The sequence below is a fragment of the Petaurus breviceps genome, unplaced genomic scaffold (genome assembly GCF_028583685.1).
Source record: "Petaurus breviceps papuanus isolate PSGF00001 unplaced genomic scaffold, PetGlider_PUasm1.0 140, whole genome shotgun sequence".
In the NCBI taxonomy this organism is placed as follows: Eukaryota; Metazoa; Chordata; class Mammalia; order Diprotodontia; family Petauridae; genus Petaurus; species Petaurus breviceps.
The window spans coordinates 43,590,371-43,610,404 of NW_027185698.1; the positions used below are offsets into that span (position 1 = coordinate 43,590,371).

Genomic DNA, 20,034 nt, shown 5'->3' on the forward strand with positions numbered 1-20,034 from the left:
TGAAGCCGCCTAAAAGCCAAACAGAAGATTTTTTTTTTTAATCCTGGAGGTGATAGGAAGTCACTGGAGTTTATTGGGGGTGGGGGGAGGGTCAGAGACATAGACTTATACTTTAGGAAGATCACTTAGGGAAAATTGGAGATTAGAAATTCTGACTTCTCTATATCACTTCTGGCAATGTCAGTATACATATAGTTAAGAAAAAACAAAAAAATTTCTAAAACTTTGAAAAAAAGTCTGACAGTATTTATCTCAATTTGTACCCAAATTATTGAGAAGTTATACCTAAATCAGTCCATTGGAGCCAAGATTTTGACCTAGATTTTATTAGCAAAGCATTTGAAGAAGTCATGGGATTTCAGAGTTGGAAAGGACCTCTAAGAATCCACCTTGTCCACCAGTTACTTGGACAGAAATCAACTCTACATCATCCATATCACACTTCTTAATTATGCCTATTCCCCAGAGTTCTGTCATAGGCCTTCATCTCTTTCTCTATACTTTTAGTGACTTCATCACATCTCATGAGTTTAGCTAGTAACCCTCTGCACTGGATTTACTAATTTTTATGTCCAATTCCCTTCTCTACCCTGAATTTTAGTCCCTAATTGCTGTTTGACTTATATACCAGAGACAACTCAAACTTGACATGTGCAAAACTGAACTGTTTATCTTTCCTCCCAAGCTGCCTTTTCTTTCAAACTTACTATTTCTGTCAAAGGTACCAAGTCTTCTAGGTTTGAAACCTTTATGTTTATTCTTAGCTTCTCACTTTCCCTCACCCTACACATTCAGTCAGTTTCTACATCTTGTCATTACTTCCTCCACATCACTTACATTTGACTCTTTCTCTCTAATCATACAAATATCAACTTGGTTCAGGTCCTAATCACCTCATCATTGCAACAACCTCTTAATTGACCTTCCTGCCACAAATATCTGTGATTTTTCCATAGTGTAGATCTAACTTTGTGACTGTTTTACTTAACTTAATCCAGAGGCTTCCTATTGCCTCTGGGATATAAAACTACCCTGTTTAGCTTTTAAATACCTTTACAGCATGGTCCTAACCTATCTTTCTGGTCTCCTTGAACATTATTCTTCTTGCACTATGCAATACAAATGGACTTTTCTCTGTTCTTCTTGCCCTGGGACTGCCACCCAGTATTGTGACCTAGATCTGAGTATGGGTACAGCAATGGGGTACTGCCTCAGTTCTAGCAAAGAGACCACTGTCATTTCCTGATCAGTTGTTTGACCTCCTTACGTCTATGGACTGAGAACTCTTGAAGCAGCCACTGCTGATTTAGTGGTTTCCAAGGCTTGCTCCTGTTTTTCTGGAGCTGGGTCTGTGCTGGCGCAGCCTGCAATGGACTGTGCTCCACTCTCACCTGGGTGCAATAGACTTTTCCTGCTGACCTTCTAAGTTGTCTTTGGCTGGAAAATTATTTCACTCAATCATTTTGTGGGTTCTACTGCTCGAGGAATTGTTTTATGACATTATTCCTGGAGCAGCAGGACCCACAAAAGGATGGTCACCAGAGTTCTTAATTTGGTCTATCAGAGTTGTTTGTCTTTACAGTGTTGTTACTATAGAAATTATTTGCTTGTTCTGTTCACTTTATTCTGCATCAGTTTGTCTGCATCAAATGTTTTCCCACATTTCTCTGAACTCATTCCTTTTGTCATTTCTTACAACATAGTAGTATTCTATTACATTTATAGATCATGATTTATTTAGCTATTCCTCAGATAATGAGTACTTCCTTAGTTTCCATCCAGTTCTTTACCATTCCAAGATAAATTGGTGCTGAAAAGATTTTTGTACACATAAACCCCTTTTCTGATCCCTTTGGAATTTAGGCTTAGTAGATGTATTGCTAGGTCAGGTGGTATGCACAGTTTAGTGACTTTTTAGATGTGGTTCCAAATTGCTTTCTAGAATAACTGTACCAGTTCATACATAACTTCATTAATAGTGTATTATTGTGCCTATTTTCCTGCAGTTGCTCCAGTATTTGTCATTTTCCCTTTTCTTTTTGTCATCTTTACTAATCTGGTAGGTATAAGGTAGAAACTCAGAGTTGCTTTAATTGGCATTCTCTAATTATTAGTGATTTGGAGAATTTTTTCATATGGCTACTAAGTGCTTGGATCTCTTCTTTTGCAAGTTGCCTGTTTGTATACTTTGACCATTTATGAATTGGGGAATGACTCTTTTTCTTAGAAGATGTGAATTATTTGCTTATATATCTTGGAAATAAGATCTTTTTCACAGAAACTTGCTACAAAGGTTTAAAATTTTTTTTCATTTCAAAGACATCCTATTTTACAGGTTATCCTATATTTGGGCTAATATAATATTCCTAAAAGCCTCTATATAAAGATAAAATTTTAACTAATAAAAATTAAATAGGAATGGTGAAAAAGTAGTAGTGCAGGCTAAATTTAACATTTTAAAAGATTTATACTTACCATAGTCTGAGTGGTTTTTCTAATTTGGCAGAAGTGTTCTAATTTCAAGAGCTTTTGCTATACTTGTGTAAACTTTGAAAGCCCAACATGACACCTCTATGTGATGATGAAGCATCAAAGGAAGATTTTAGTTGAGTAGTGTAGACTAGAATGTTTATAAAACATTTAGTTTTAATTTCATATGTTTCTTATGTAAATAGAGTAAAAGTGGCATAAAGGATACCATAATAGCAACTTACATTTTTGGTCTTTTTAAGGTTTACAAAGATTTTCTTACCACAACCATGTGAGATATGTAATACTAGTATTATTATCCCCATGTTACAGTTAGACAAACTCTATAGGAAATACATTTGGTTTATATATATGACTTAAGTACATGGATCATTTTCTAATGAAGCATTTAAAATTTTTTTCAATAGATTCCTCATTGTGTAACTGTAACAGACCAGTCACCAAAAGTTTCCAACATAATCTCTCTTCAGTCAGCTGGTATTAGACATCCTAACCAAATATCTAACATTAAGGACTGTAATTCATCAGGGTCAATACCCCTTACCAGTTGTGTAATTCCTTCCTTAAATTTCAAGGCTTCACATTTACAGAAAAAAGAAATTAAGAAGGAATATTTCTTAAAAGAAAACAACAGTATTGAAAAGGATGCAAAAAATATGCTTAAAAGAAAGCATGCTTCAGTCAGCCATTTGTCAAAGCAAACAAAGAGTTGTTTCACAATGGAAGAGTTTGGAAATGGAATTGAAACCAAATATCAAAATTCAGGAGCGACAAAAGCTTTAGAAAATCCAGTCTGTGATGTCAGATCCTTGGGAACCACAGAAAAAAACCAGCTGGTGGAAAAACTAAAACATGCAGCTGCTTTAGTAGTCACAATGATCTATCTGGATGGGTCATCCCAGCTAAGACATGACAAGGTCAGTAAATAGTGGCAGCTTTTGTCAACTGAAAAGTAAAACACCCTTTTTAAAAATAGAAACTATATTAATAGGGGCAGCTAAGAACCTGGGTTCAAATTTGGCCTCAGACACTTAACACTTACTAGCTGTGTGACCTTGGGCAAATCACTTAACCCCAATTGCCCTGCTTTCCCCCTCTCCTCCCCCCCCAAAAAAAATATATATGTAATTTTAAGCTTAAATATTTTTATTGTAGTATATGGTCTACAATATGATTAATAGCTCTTGATACACTGTACAATTAGAAATCTTTGAGTGACAAGGAGAAAAGGCACTAAAAATTATTGTCTAAATATATTATGTAGTTCACACATTGCAATTTAGATGTCAGAAGGTTTTGTATATTTTAATGTCAATTTTATAGAAAAAACAATTTAAATTATTGAAAGATATGGATATTTACAAGAACATGTATGAAAAAAGTGGGGAATTGGTACTTGAATTTAGATTGTGTTTTGCCTTTAAAAAGCACCTTCTCTTTCCAAAGTAATTTTACAAAATTTGACTATGCATTAAAATCTGTTCCATATAGTACATCTTATAGTAGCTGATTTTAGAAAATGCTATGGACTAGGGGAATTTTGGCCGAGACCATGTCAATAGACAGATCTTGATTTAGTGTATATGGAGCTTAACATTCGGTATATCCCACATCTTTCATGTAGTAAGTTTGGAATAATAAGATGATTTTAAGTCACATTTCAGGAGCATCTTAAGTTTTATAAAATACTTCCCTCAGTCTTTTATCTGGATTCAGAAGGTCTGGGTTGGATACAGATTACTTGGGTGACCTTGGGCAGGTTCCTTCCTCTCTCTGAGCTTCCTTTTCTTCATCTGTGAATAACAGGGGTGGAGCAGAGAGTCTAAACTTCTCTAAGGTGCTCTACCATAAGTCCCATGATGCCATGTAGGTAATAGAAATCTTTAATTTTTTTAAATGAGGAAATTTAAGTGTAAAGAAGTTTAGTGATCTACGCACAGTAACCCAGGAACAAATGTTGGAAGAGGCATTAACCCAAATCTGTAATTGATTAACCCAAATGACTTTAAGGTCAGGGTGCTTTCCATTAATTATGACAGAAGCAAAACAATTTTTCTTCCTTGAAATCAATTGTTTGTCTTTAGCTTGTTAAGTTGTTGGTTTGATTGCATTTACACAGGATCTAAAATCATTGGTAAAAGGAATTGTTATTTTAATAAAGAACCCACTGGACAACAGCAGTCATCCCTTTAGTACATCAAACGCAGACATACCTATAATGGACGAATTTACCAAAGATGATAGGTATATATATATAAAGATAGAACATGATACTCTTTGGAGACAAGAGCAGGAGATGAGCAATCAATTTGCCAGGTAAGAAATTGGAAAATAATCAATTCTTTATCAGTCCCTATATATACTGTCTGTGTTTCCAGTTATGGTATTACTAAAACCAGTTTATAATAAATAATCTATTATTTATAATAATAGATTACCTTTGTGTGGTTTACAATGTAATTGGAAAATGTTTAAGAAAATAAAAAATACAATAAAACACAAATAACAGTATATTTGAAAACTAAGTCAATATGTGGTCCTTAGGGACACCTCTCTAGGGTTTCGTATCCCCTGTTTCTATCTTAGTTTGACACCACTAATCTAGATTAAGCACTGATTCACATTGGGTGGAATTGAGTTTTCTGTAATCTTTCTTACTAATCTATAAGGAAACCTCAGGTGATTAGGTTTCTAATGCAGCTTAAAATTGTTGATAAGTTCTGGGCAATAATGACTTTAGGAAAAATAACCTTATGGGAGCAGTCAGTTAATAGAAACAGTATTATTAATGGGCATTTGACTTAATATTTTTTTAAGGGGCAGATAGGTGGCTAGGGCAGTTTGGTGGCACAGTGAATCGAGCACCGCCCCTGGAATCAGGAGGACCCGAGTTCACATCCGGCCTCAGACACTTGACACTTACTAGCCGTGTGACGTTGGGCAAGTGACTTAACCTTGCCTTGCCTTCCTCCCTCCCCAAAAATATTTTTTAAAACCACAAAGCAGATGTTTTTTATGGTTTGGTTATGATTTATTAATTATGAAATGATATTGATTGCAGAAGTAGTATATAGGATATGTCTAGATTTTACATAGCTTGTGATACATTACGTATCACTTCATAGTACATAACTGGAAATTATAATCTCCATTTCCTAGGACATCATTGAATTTTAAGGTAAATCTCAATATGTATACATGTATATGTGTATGTCTTTTTATGCATGTATATATTTAACAAAGATCCAATTTAAATTTGTCTTATTTTAAAATTTTTATTTTTATCCAGCTTTTATTTAAGTGGTCTCATTACAATTTAAGCCCTTTTGTTCTTTCTGAACCTTTCTACCAACCAAAATGAAAAGTATGTATGGATCCTTATAATTGTTCATATATAAGCATACCTTATTTTATTGTGCTTCACTTTATTGTAATTTGCAGATACTGTATTTTTTACAAATTGAAGGTTTGTGGTGACCCTCTGTCAAGCAAATCTATTAGCATCATTTTTCCAACAGCATGTACTCACATTGTGTCTCTGTCACAATTTGGTAATTGTAATAAATCTTTTTCATTATTATTGTATCCATTATGGTGATCTGTGGTTAGTGATCTTTGATGTTACTATTGTAATTGTTTTGGGGCCTCACAAGCCATATCTCTATAAGATGGAAAACTTAATAAATGTTGTGTGTGTTTTGACTGCTTCAACGAGTGGTCATTTCCCCATCTCTCTCCCTCTCCTTGGACCTCCCTGTTCCTTGAGACACAACAATATTGAAATTAGGCCAAATAACCCTTCAATAGCCTCTGTATGTTTAAGTGAAAAGAAGAGTTAATTGATTTGGCCAACTTCATTGTTATCTTTATTCAAGAAAATGTTATAGCCATCCCAGCCTTAAGCAACTATCACTGTAATCAGTCAGCAGCCATCAACGCTGAGGTAAGATCCTCCACCAGCATAAAGATTATGACTCACTGAAGAATCAGGTGATGGTTAGCATGTATTTTTTTTTTTAGCAATAAAGTATTTTTTAATTAAGGTACATATATTGGTGTTTTTTAGACATAATACTATTTTTTTTCCTTTTTGCTTTTTTTGGAGGGTGAAGGGCAGGGCAGTTGGGGTTAAATGACTTGCCCAAGGTCACACGGCTAGTACATGGTAAGTGTCTGAGGCCGAATTTGAACTCAGGTCCTCCTGACTCCAAGGTTGGTGCTCTATTTACTGTTCCACCTAGCCGCCCCTAGACATAATACTTTTGCATACTTAATATACTACAGTATAATGTATTGGATTTTCCAGGGCATATAAAAGTTATACTTACATTATATTGTAGCCATTTGCAAGTCATTGGTATCTTCATGTTTCTTCATTTGAGTCATGCTTGAACTTTGTAATTTTGCTACACTGAGTTTTGATTTTGTGTGTGTGTGTAATGGGAATGTAAATTTTAAAGATCTTCCCTGCCCCTAGGCTAAAGTGCACCTGGAGCCTGGGGTGGGAGGCTTGTTTTTCAGTTGATACTTTTTGATTGGCCAGTGGGTCCAAAAGGTTGTTACATTCTCTGAGCCAGGAGAAGGCTATATAAGCCCTGATGTGTAGCTTTGTTTTGGGGGCTCACTTTGAGAAGTGTTCTGTGATTTTATATGGATTCTGGGAAGCCGTTGTCCAGAGCCCCCTGGCTTTGAAAAACCCAGATGTTGAAACCCAGATGTTGATTTGGCTGGACAGTTTGGAAAGCTGTCTACTTGATCTGTTTCTGTCTTGATAATTCTGCCTGTATACTTTGAAGTTCAGGGTGCTGACCTTTTTCCCCTGAACAAGGTAAACGATATATGTCTGACTGATTAAAGTAAGCTTGTTAACCCATTTTGAGTTGCTTTCCTTTATCAAAGCAGATCCAAGAACCTGTATTGGCAGCAAACCCTGAGGACACTGGGGTGCTTGCTGCTACAGTGTGTGTGTGTGGTTCTTTATGTTTACATTGTTGCAGTTACTGTGTATAGGGCAGTCAAGTGGCTCAGTAGATAAACCACTGAGATTCATCTTCCTGAGTTCAAATCTAGCTTCAGACACATATTAGCTATGTGCCTCTGGGCAAGTCACTAACCTTGTTTGCCTCAATTTCCTCATGTGTAAAATGAGCTGGAGAAGGAAATGGCAAACCATTTCAATATCTTTCATTCTCATTTCTCTTCCCAGTTTTTCTCCATTTCTCTTTGTTTTCAAAATCCTTCTTAAGCTCCTCTGTGGCCTGTAACCAATTCATATTTTTCTTGGAAGCTTTTGGTACAGGAGTTCTGACTTTGTTGTCTTCCTCCTGTTCCATGCTTTGATCCTTTTTGTCTCCAAAATAGGAATCTAAAGTTGGATTGCTGTGCTTGCTTTGCTTCCTTAGCTTGCTCATGTTGCCACTCAATTACTTGACTTTTAAGCTTTTTGCCATAGTAGAACTTTGCTTCCAGAGAGGAGAGCTTTGTCCCAAATCACTGGGGTTTTCGCAGCTGCCAGAGCTATTAGTTCGGTGTCCTCTCAGAAACCTCCACCAGCTCTGGCACCTGCTCACACACCCCAGGACCTCCACCCTAGACAGCGATCCAGATCCAAGCAGGTTAAAGCAAGAGCAATTACCCCTCAGAATGGTTGCTTGGTCCCCCTACAATCTGCAGGCCAAGAGCTCCGAAGCAGCCACACCTCGGAGGCTGCAGTGCCTCAGCCACTTCTCTGTCTGGGGGCAGAGGCTGGACCACACTCTCAGACTGGACTCCCTGTTCCCAAAGTCCTCACTGACCTCTCACTTTGTCTTTGGCATTTATGGGTTGATAATTCTGGAAACCGCCACAGCTGCTGATGATCCACTCTCCCAAAGTCCCTCCAGCTGTGGCTGATAGGGGCTACCCTGAGGCTAAAACCACGAGCTCATGTGGGCTGGGCTGGGCTCTGCTCCCAGCTTGCTGCAATGGACCCTTCCTGTCTACCTTCTGGGCTGCCTTCAGTGGGAGATTTGTTTCTCTGTCACTTTGTGGGTTCTGTAGCCCTAAAGTTTGTTTAGAGTCATTTTTTATAGCTATTTGAGGTGGTTATGGGGGAGGCACATGGGAGTTTTCCTGCTTCTACACAGCCGTCTTGGCTCTGCCCCCTATTTCAGTATCTTTGCAAGAAATCCCCAAATGGGGTCATGAAGAGTCAGATACTACTGAAAAACTACTTAGCAACAACGACAACAAAGTTACTGTGTGTATTGTTTTCTTGGCTGTGTTTACTTCACCCTGCATCAGTTCATATGGATCTTCCCATGCGTCTTTTTACAAGTCTTTTTAAAAACTACTTTTTAAAATAAATTTTTCTGTTGTCCAAAACTTTTGAAGTTTTTTACTTTAAAAAATCAATACCTTGAGGAAGACAGTGATCTGTGGGAGCAACCTTCAGGATTTCAACTTGTTGCAAGGATTCATCCAACAATTGTGCTACATGTAGACATGAAGTTTGTGGGATCATTGATATGTAGGAGCTGAACTGAAGTTCAAAGCTACTGTCCTAAAGACTGAGAGGAGAATATGTCACAGAGATGTTTGGGGAAAATGTTTGTATGTATGTTCTTGTTATATCATTGAAGTAAATATTCCTTTGTAAAGGCTGCATGTTAAGTGGTTAAATGGGACTGAAGGTGCCAATCACACTGACCTCTAACATATGGGGGAACACAGGAAGTGGGGGCTTGAGCCAATGGTAGAGGAAAGAGATATCTCAACTGCCTTTGGGTACTTGAGGGGGAAAAATATAATAGGCCTGACTCTGAGAGAGTGAGGCCAGAGTTAACCATGTTACACTTTCTATATGTCAAAAATCTGGCTCTGAGACAAACGTTCCAAAATAGCTGCTAGCAATGACTTGTTTAGATAGCTATTGATTAGTAGAATTGACTGTTTTTAAAAATGCCTTATATAGCACCATATGCTGTGCAATAATATGAAAGAAATTCTAATTAAATTTTATTTTTAATAATTAAGGAGAGTCAGGTGCCATAGGTTTTATGCTAGACTCTACCACAGCCAAGTCACATCTCTCAGCAAATTTCATTTGTTTTCTGTTGCCTCTAAGATAAAATGTAAACTCCTCTATTTGGTTTCTAAAATATTTTATTATCTGAGTTTATCTTGGCTTTCCAGTCTCATTATATGTTACTCTCCTTCTTGTACTCTAAGGTTCTGCCAAACTGATCTTTTCTCTGTTCTGCACACATGACATTCCACCTCCTGTCTTTACACTATCTATTCCCCTTGCCTGGAAGGTACTTACTCAAACAATAAACATTTAAGTGCCTGCTATGTGCTAGGCCCTGTGCTAAGCACAGGAGATACAAAAAGAGACAAAAGATAGTCTCTGCCTTCAAGGAATTTTACAATCTAATGGGAGAAATAATATTCAAACAAATATATATGAAGCATGCTATATACAAGATAAGTAAGAATAATTAATGGAAGGAAGACATTGAGGTTAAAAGGAGCTGGAGAAGGCATCCTATAGAAGATTTTAGTTGAGACTTAAAGGAAGCCAGGAAGGTTAGTAATCAGAGAAAGGATGGGGAATGTGCTAGGCATGGAGGACAGTCAGAGAAAATGCTTGTAGCCAAGAGATGGAGTATCTTGTTTGTGGAACATCCAGGAGGCCTCATTAACTCGGAGGGCAAGTTGTCCCATCAACCACAAGGGCCAATACCAGGCCTATCACCAAAGGACTGGGACTGGAAAGAGCAAGGTAAGAACCAAATGCAGGGGCCCCTGTCCCAGACAGCAAATACTCCTGGGGCTACCACTCCGTAGCCCAGAAATTAAAAAAAAAAAAAGCCCCTATCAGGACCTCCAAAGAGCAGGATGACAGAGTGAACCTCTCCTGCTCCAACCCCCCCCCCCCCCACTCTGAAAACATAGTAACTATTGCCCCAGGGCAAAACCCTCTACAGTAAAGGCTTGGGATCCCTAGAGGAAGGGCGTGGCTAGGACCCTGCCTCAAAATGGGTAGAAAGCAGACTACAAAGACTCTGAAGTCCTACTATCCTCAGAGGGAGGAACCAAAATCAGAGGGAGACAATGTGGACTCCACACCCACAGCTGAAACATCTACAGGGAATGGGTCCCAAGCACAGAAAGCTCTCCTACATGAGATCAAAAGGAACTTTGAAAACCAAATGAGAGAGATAGAAGACAAAATGAATAATTCTCTCAAAACCAAAATTGCAGAATTAGAAAAACATTATAATGAAGAAAACATCTCTCTAAAAAGAAAAGTGTATGATATGGAAAAGGAGCTCCAAAAATTAACCAAGGAAAATTATTTGCTAAAAACTAGAACCAACCAAATAGAAACAAATAACTATGAGGAACCAAGAATTAGTCAACAACAAGAATGAAAAATTAGAAAAAGAGGTAAAATACCTCAATGGAAAAATAACTGACCTGGAAAACAGATCCAGAAGAGATAATCTGAGAATCATAGGCCTACCAGAAAATCATGATGAAAAAATGAGCCTGGACAATGTTCTCCAAGAGCTCATTAAGGAAAACTGCCCTGAGATACTAGAACCTGATAGTAAAATAGAAATTGAGAGAATCCACCGGACACCTGCTGAAAGAGATCCCAAACTGAAAAGTCCTTGAAATGTCGTGGCCAAACTCCAGAACTACCAGATAAAAGAGAAAATACTTCAAGCGGCCAGAAAGAAACAATTCAAATATCGAGGGTCACAAAAATGTGAGGATCTCACAGTATTTGGCAGCCTCTATACTGAAAGATCGGAGGCAGTGGAATACAATTTTCCGGAAGGCAAAAGAGTTTGGGTTACAACCAAAGATCACCTACCCAGTGAGACTGAGCATATTCTTCCAGGCAAAGAGATGGTCATTCAATGATACAACAGAGTTCCAGACCTTCCTGATGAAAAAGCCAGAACTCAATGGAAAACTCAACCTCCAATTACGAGATGCAACAGTGATGTAAAAAGGTAAACAAGGAACACACACACACACACACACACACACACACACACACACACACCCTGCTATTTAAGAAGAACAAACTGGTTATAGACAAGTAGAGGGTATGAGTATAAAATACATAAAATGACGATTAAAAAAAATCTTATTAAGGGCTACAAAGGGACTGCAATGGAAGAAGAGGAACGAATGAAGTGGAAAAGGGTAAATTATGCCACACAAAGAGGCATAAAAACAATATAGCAGAGGAAAAGAAGGGAGGGAGATGAGAATTATATGAGCTTTTCTTTCATTGGTTCTGGTGCAAGGAGGGAATAACAACCAGTTAAGCATAAGACTCTATGGAGAAGAAACGCAAAAAGTATCATTTAGAGGGAAAGAGGGGAGGGAGAGGAGCTTCACATGAGATTTGTTCCTGTCACTCTTGGTGCGAAGAAGAAATAACATACTTCATTAAGTATAAAAATATCCTTCAGGCAGTAAGGGCTACGAAAGAGGGGGGCTAGTTAGTAGGGAGGGAAGAAGTAAGGGGAAAAGAAAGGAAAAGGGAGGGGGGCTGATAAGGGAATAATTGTGGAATTGAATCCTGTAAACTAAAAGTAAACAAACAAATTAATTTAAAAAATAAAAAAAAGTATGTGTCAGGGCATAAAGGTGTAAGAAGATCGGAAAGGTAGGAGGGTTAGGTTATTAAGGGCTGTCAATGCCAAACAGCATTTTGTATTTGATCCTAGAGGCAATAGAAGCCACTGGAGTTAATTGAAGGGCATGTGTGTGTGTGTGTGTGTGTGTGTGTGTGTGTGTGTGTGTGTGCCTGTGCTTTAGGAAGATCACTTTAGTGGTTCTCTATTGTCTCCTCACCTCTGCGTTATGTAGTGCTTTACTTTAAAAACTCAGCTTACATAACACCTACAGAAAACCATCTTTGCAATTGCTAGTTCCTTTTCTCCCAACTACTTTGTATTTAGCTACTTCACATTTATTCTGTAACTATTTAAATATATATTTGTCATCTTCCTGGATAGAATAAATGTAAGCACTTTGGGAGCACAGAATATTCATTGTTTGTTTTTGTATGCCCCCACATAGCATAGTGCCTATCACATAGTAAAGTACTTAATAAATGCTAATTAATTTAGTTGACGGGGCCTTAGTTTCTTCATTGCTCAAAGACAAGAGTAAGACTAGATGATCCCCGAGGTCTCTTCCATTTTAAAAATAGTAACAATAACAACAACTAACATAGTGTCAGGTACTGTGCTAACTTTACAGCAACAACACTGGGAGGTGGGTGCTATTGTTAGCCTCATTTTACAGGTGAGGAAAATGAGGTAAACAGAGGCTAAGAAAAATTATAAATCTAATTAAGCCAGAATTAATAGCTCCTGGATTTTTTTCCTCTAGGGCAACTAAGTCACCCAGTAGATAGAGTGATGGGCCTGAAAGTAGAACACCTGAGTTCAAATCTGGCCTCAGATACTTACTAGTTGTATGACCCTGGGCAAATCACTTAACCCTGTTTACCTCAGTTTTGCCATCTATAAAAGGAGCTGGAAAAGGAAATGGCAAACCACTTTAGTGTCTTTGCCAAGAAAACCCCAAATGGGGTCACAAAAACTTGAACCTGACTGAACAACAACAAACAAAAAAGTTTTGTGATATAATTTTAACATTTTTTCAGATGAATAAATATTGAAGTTAATGACATCATTTTTGTCTTTCAGATCAGTGCTGTTTCAAATACTAAAATGTAAATATACTGTTGTTTGCTTTAATGCTAAAGAATTTGTGAAAACAGTACTCCAAGTTTGTGGCAGTTATGGTCATTGGAAACATGGTAAGTATAGCTTTATATTAACTCTCAACAGGATGATCAGGAAATGGAATTTTCTGGTAAATGCAGCAGTCCAGTTAGTGGAGAATTGCTGTATAATTGCTGTATAAAAGACCCTAGATGAGGTTATGTGGTAAACTTGGAGTCATAAGACCTGGGTTCAAATACTATCTTAAGTAGTTCCTAGCTGGACATTTCTGGACAAGTCACCTGATTTCTCTAAGTCTCAGTTTCCTCATCTATAAAATGAAGAGGTTGGACTTAATAAGGTCTACAGTCTTTTCCAGCTTTAAATCTATGATACTATGATATATAAAGAAGAACTATCTACTTTGGGAAGTCAGCTAATAGCTCATGTCTGGGCTCCTTAGAAATCATCTAGTTTCAGATACACAAAGCACCTTGCCTATGGTAGTGCAACTAGGAAGTGGCAGAACCAGTCTCTTTAGCCTGGATCATTATCATTGTCTTATCACCTAAATATTATTGTATTCCAGGGCTTTGCCCTGTGCTCTCTGATCTTCTCTGTCTATTCTTTACTGGTAAAATGGGTTCAGTTATCTTTATGCAAATAATTCCCCAGACTACATAACCATCCTTCATCTCTCCTGAGCTCCAAATGTGTGCATCTCTAACATCTTGCTGGTTACCTTTTCCTGGATGTCCCCTAAGCATCTCAAATTCAACATGCTTTTTTTAGCAAGCTTTTGGGGGTGGGGGTGGTAGAATTTATTCAGAATTTAAATGTAAAAAGTATTTCTATACATAGCATTCACATCTATGTGAAACTCTGAATCTCTATTTCATATCTCTTTTAAAAATTATTTATTAAACATTTATTGTGTGCCAGGCACCATGCTAAGCACTGGAAATAAAAATACAAGTACTAAAGAAAACTCCTACACTAATGGGGGAGAGAGAACACATGAAAAGGAGTTAGACAAGGGAAGGGCTCTGTGTGGAGACAGGATTAAACTCTAGAAGGTCAGGAGCCTATCTCCCTGGGTTGAAGTAAGCACCAATGACCTGGGCAGTTCCTTAAATTGCTGTTTCAAAATCAGAAAGCTTGTTTTACTTGTGATTGTCCTCTTCCTGAAATTATCCTCCCTTTTAACTCCCACCCCAATCCCCACTTATTTCCCTGTTTTACTTCCCTGATGTATTTCTTCACCAAACTATATGTATTTAATCTTGTTTTGCCAATTTCAGATAAGAGTGAAGTTCACCTGATCTGCACTCCATCATCCTTTCCTCTCTGTTCGTATGCTCTTTTTTTTATGCACCCCTATTATAAGACATAGCAAGTTCTAATGCCTTCCTCTTTTCTGCATTATTTTATTCCTATTACTTTCCTTTATCTTAGCCTCTTCAGACTCTTATAACTAATCCTTCCCTCTTTGGTTTTATTAATTCCCCCAATACTCTTTGAAAGGCATTAAGGTTCCAAAAGGACACTTATTTCTTCCCCTCACCCCCATTAGAATACCAGCACCACATCATCATTTAGCTTACCTTCTAATTGTTTAAATTGATTTACCTTATTAGTTTTCTCTGTCCTCTTATGTTTTTGTTTCATAGTTCCTACTCAACTCTGGTCTTTTTACCTGGAAAGCTTTAAAATCCTCTATTCCATTAAAGATTTATTTTTTTCTTTGTAGGATTATACTCAGCTTTTCAGGGTGATTTGTAGTTATAAGCCTGTATATTTTGCTTTTTTGAGTATTGTATTCCAAGATCTCCTTTCATTCTATACTGAAGCTGCCAGGTCTTGCGTGCTGCTAATTGTAGTTCTTTGGTATTTGAACTGATGATTCTTTCCTGATGCTTGCAGTATTTTTTCTTTGCTATGGAAGCTCTGGGGTTTGGCTACAACATTCCTTGGACTTTTCCTTTTATGGTTTCTTTCATGAAGTTATGGGTGAATTCTTTCTATTTTTACTTTGACCTCTGGTTCTGGCAGACCTGGTCAGTTTTCCTTTATGATTTATTGAAATATCGTGTCCAGACATTTTTCATCATGAATTTTAGGGCATCCAATGATTTTAATTTTTTTCCTTGTCCTGTTTTCTAGGTCAGTTGTCTTTGATGTAAGATATCTTACTTTTACCCTATCTTTATCACTTTTTAATTTTGTTCTAATTTTTCTTGATATCTCATGGAGTCTTTGATTTCTATTTGGTTTATTCTACTTTTCAAGGAGTCCATTTCTTGGGCAGGTTTATTACTTTTTCTTCTAAGCTATTTTACTCTACTTATTCTTTCCTATAGAGCTTTTATTCCATTTTTAATCTCTTCATTTCTTCTAGATATTCATGAAACATCTAGGCATTTCCTCCTAGGTATTTGTTTTGAAAAATCTATTTTTTCCTTTGATCTCTGCTTCCAGTTGTTATGAAGATCTAGATGTCTAATTTTTTTTTTAATCTGGATCAGTTTCTTCTTTGATTTATGCATCTCTACAGTTTTTGTTTCTCAACTGGGACTTTGTGCCAGTACCAGGTTTTGATCTTTGCTGTGCTTTTGGGTAAGTTGCTTGTCCCTGCTTGGTCTTGCCCTGGATCCCCTGTGTTTCTGTGTTGACTTCAACCTTCCAGAGTTAACCTCCCCTTTGTCCCTGAATCTTTGTGGTTCAGAGCTTTCAATCTCTAGAGCCCTCTCTGGTATTTCAGGACAAAATGGTAGGGACCTTATGGCTCCTGAGTGCCTAGCTCTCCCACTCTGAGGGCTGTTGTGTCATACTAGTTACTGGTACTCCCTAGGGCTTCCAACGTTCCTTCTTGGGCACTTTCTGATTACCCTTGGGCTTTTTTCAGAGGAGCCCTCTACTCTTGTTGTCTCTAGATATAGAACCTTGCAGACTACAATATCTCTGACCCATCTCTGGTGGCTTCGGGAGTCTACTCTTTGCTGGCCCTGATTTTGCCAGAGGGTCCCTCTTTCATATTGCCTCTGGGCTTCTTGCTGGCTTTTGGGGCATTAAAGAAGACGCTTTCATTGGATTTCTTGATATTTACTTGTTTTGGTACAAACATCAGGGTTTTACTAAAGTAGATATGTGGGAGCTGTGCCTTGTGTACCATCAGCTCTCTTGATTGGAATTCCAGATTCTCTTACGTACCTGGAATGAACTTTCTCCTTACTACTTTTTTCTTAGAATTTCTAGATCCCTTCAGAGTTGACTGAGCTTAGTTGCCACATCCTACCCAAGTCCTTTCTTGATCTCCCCAAGTTGTTAATGTTTTTTACTCTTCTCATTCCACTTTGTAGTGTGTGTGTATAAATCATATACACACACAGAATTTTTATTTACTTTCCTATATATATATATATATATATGTGTGTGTGTGTGTGTGTGTGTGTGTGTATACATACACCCCTAGTAAAGTATAGGCTCCTTAAAGACAGGGGCTATTTACTTATTTTGTCTTTATCCCTCATGCCTAGCATAGTGCCTGGTATATAGCTGGCAGTTAATAAAAGTTTGGTGAGTGGAACTGAATTAAAGTGCTGTGCCCAAGGTCATGCAGGTAAGAAGTGGCAGAGCCAAACTGAAATTCAATGACTTCAAGTCTAATGCTGTTTCCATTAAAGGAGGCTGCCTTTGACATTGTTCTCCTGCTTTTCCATGGAAGGCTATTCAATATGAAATAGCTCTTTTGAACTTTCTTGGTAAAAATTATATTGATGAATAAAGTTATTTGGAGATTCTGTCCTAAAAAGAGGGGATTAAAGTAAAGTCATTAACAAATCTAGGGAAAAATTAGGGAACTGTGTTCTGGATCCATCTTTAAGACATTATTTATTATCTTTGAGGTATAATACATGCCTCCATAGGACACTAGTAAACTTTAGGACTGATATGGCTTAAAGATGTCAGTTAAAGATAAGATCAAAGTGATAATAAAGCTTAGTGTATAGGTAATGCAGAGGCTAAACTTGTACATGTCAGCAGTTTATTGGCCTTGAGTTTCCAGTGTGTTAAATCTTTTTTGTTTGCCAAGTTGCATATCTACAGTTATGTAGCATGGAAAGAGCTTTGTAGTAAACAGATAACGGCTTAAGCAGTATGCCTTTTAGGGGCTATGGGAAACCTCTTGCTTAAAAAATCTTCTGCAACCTGCTGTCTAAGCCTACTGTTACTTCTACTACAACATACTGCCCTCTTCAGCAAGCATTTATTAAGCATCTTCTACGTGCAAGGCAACTGTAGACCGACATTACTTTATTGTGCTTTTCTCATGACTCTATGGGACCGGTTGTACAACTAACATTATTCACATTTTGCATATGAGGGAACTCAGATTTAGTGAGGTCAATCCACTCTCCCGTATATTCCTACAGAGTAAGTGTCAAAGCCATGCCTTGAATACAGATTTTATAACTTTAAGTCAAACTCTCTTTCCATTGCAACAGGGCTTCAACTAAATGTTCATCTCTCACTTGTCACATAACATCACCTTGAAGTAGTTAGTTCAAGTGTTATTATTAATCTCATTTTAAAAACAGGATACTGAACCTTGGAGAAGTGAAGTGATTTACCCAAGGGTAGACAGCTATCAAGTGACAGAACCAGACTTCAGTCCTAGTTTTCTGACTTTGAGTCCTGTGTTCCTTCCTCTCTATCCCACTCCATAACTCAACTGATATAATTTTAGCTTGTTCCCCTTTAACATGAAAGCACCTCTGTAATATTTTAAGCTGTTTTCTTTCATTTATGATTTGTGAATGTACTTCAGATCACTCACCAAATAAGTCCTTGGATAGAGAAGAGAGGAAGACAATTCTTGGTAATGAAATTTGAGATAGCTCAAAAAAGGGAAAAAGTCGCAGTACAGAGTTAGTTTACACCTGTAAAATTAGGTTAATAATGTTGATCATTTACTTTCATGGTGATAGAGGGAAAGTATATACATATACATTCATGTGTATATACATATACATATGTATAGGTATTGATACATATACTGTGTGTACACACACATATATAGATACAAATACGTGTGTATACATACATACACATATGTATATATGTATGTGTGTATACATAAATATACAAAATTGTGTTCATCACAAGAGACTGTCATTTCAGCAATGTGACATTTCTCCTTTGATGTTATCAAAATTTAATAGCCTTTTAGAAACTTGAAAGACAAATTGATCACTTCCTTATTCTTTGTACTTCTCTATTCTTTTTTTTTACTTTCTGATAACTTTTTTTCTTCTTCTTTTACTTTAGTAGCTGATTTTGTGGTGTTAGATCCCAGAATTGCAGCATGGCTTCTTGATCCTAGTGATACTATTCCTTCATTTGAAGATTTAGTAAGGAAATATTTTGAAGAATCAGTCCCAATGAAAATGAATAGCACAAGTGGAGGTTCTTCACAGAATATGGTGGTGAGTCATTTTAAAATAGTCGTAGGTTTAAAAACAACTTTGCATATAAATAGATAATTATAAAAGAGGGATAAACCACTTTTTAGACTTCTCCTTAGTCCCAAGAGGAGGCTTAAGTAATTACTTCATAGAATTACAGAATCATAAGAGGTGGAAGAGATGTTAGAGATCCAGCTTGATGTCATTCTCAAGATTCTAATGGATTGGCCTATATTAAAATCTTCATATCAATTAAAAATTAAGATAAATCATCACTGAGTAATCTTGTATCATTTGACAGGGGGTCATTAGCATACCCTTCTGTAAATATATCGTTAAGAGAAGAGGGAGAAGAAAGGGATAAAGGACTCTTTTTTCCCCCTTCAGTGTGTAAATTTTAAGATATGGGAACCATGGTACTAAAAACTTCACATATTGGTAAAAACAAACAAGCATGCCATGGATGAATGCCATCCTGTGACCAGTAGCTGGAATGCATTGGTCTAGAAGACTTCTAATACTTTTTTTGGGGGGGTGGGATCAAGGGTTGGTGTTTTGATATTTTATTGATTTTTTTATATCATTGTCACTTTAGTCTCTCCTCCAGCTAAATAGAAGCAACCACTTCCTCCCCACATTATAACAAAGTAGTACAATTGAGCAAAACAGTCACACATTGACTGTGTTTGAAAATGTGTACTCTGAAGTTTAGCTTAAGATGACCAAATGAGTAGAAGCAGAAAAGCCAAGTTCTTTCAAATCTGTTCCAAAAAGGATAAAAATGAACGTGGAAGCAAGAAATGATAAAAATAAAAAAGTAAAGAGAAACCAGAAGTAAGTGCATTGTGTCAGTTCACACAAAGAGAAAACCAGCAACCTATGGGTAATAGTGAATGTTGGGGGCGGTGCCTAACCAACAAAGCCTACTCCAGAGCACAGAGCATAAATTCCTTCTAACTCTAACTACAGACAATCCAGGTAAGACTAAAGGCTGAAGCACCGTATCAGGTACAAAGGATTGAACCAAAGAGATCCCTGAAGTAGGCAACTGTGTCCTCTGACTTGAAGCTAGTGCTCAGACCTACTAGATTTAGACCAGAAGGGAAGTGATCAGACTGCAACATATAGATTGCCCTAGCTCATACTTCCTGTCTAGACTGCCTAGGACTACACCTCTGGAGCACTGACCAACTCATGTAGACTGAACACATTATCCAGGCACCAGGTGTCTGTATCAAATCAGTATCAAAAAAGGTCTTAGCAATCTTTCCAGAAATTCACAGAGCCTGACCCCAACTCAAAACCCTAATTCAGAAAAAAAGGATAGCTAGAGTAATGAA

At 37.3% G+C, this 20,034-nt stretch overlaps 1 protein-coding gene across 1 annotated transcript in view; it reads left to right on the forward strand.

Moving 5' to 3' along the window:
* The window catches only part of LOC138148362 (HAUS augmin-like complex subunit 3), a 369,469-nt gene that overhangs the window by 38,301 nt on the left and 311,134 nt on the right, over positions 1–20,034 (forward strand). The window contains exons 4-7 of the mRNA XM_069071053.1: positions 2,898–3,407; positions 4,610–4,806; positions 13,212–13,324; positions 18,558–18,715. Of these exons, the coding sequence (XP_068927154.1) occupies positions 2,898–3,407; positions 4,610–4,806; positions 13,212–13,324; positions 18,558–18,715 (978 nt within the window). The remainder of the gene's footprint in view (positions 1–2,897; positions 3,408–4,609; positions 4,807–13,211; positions 13,325–18,557; positions 18,716–20,034) is intronic.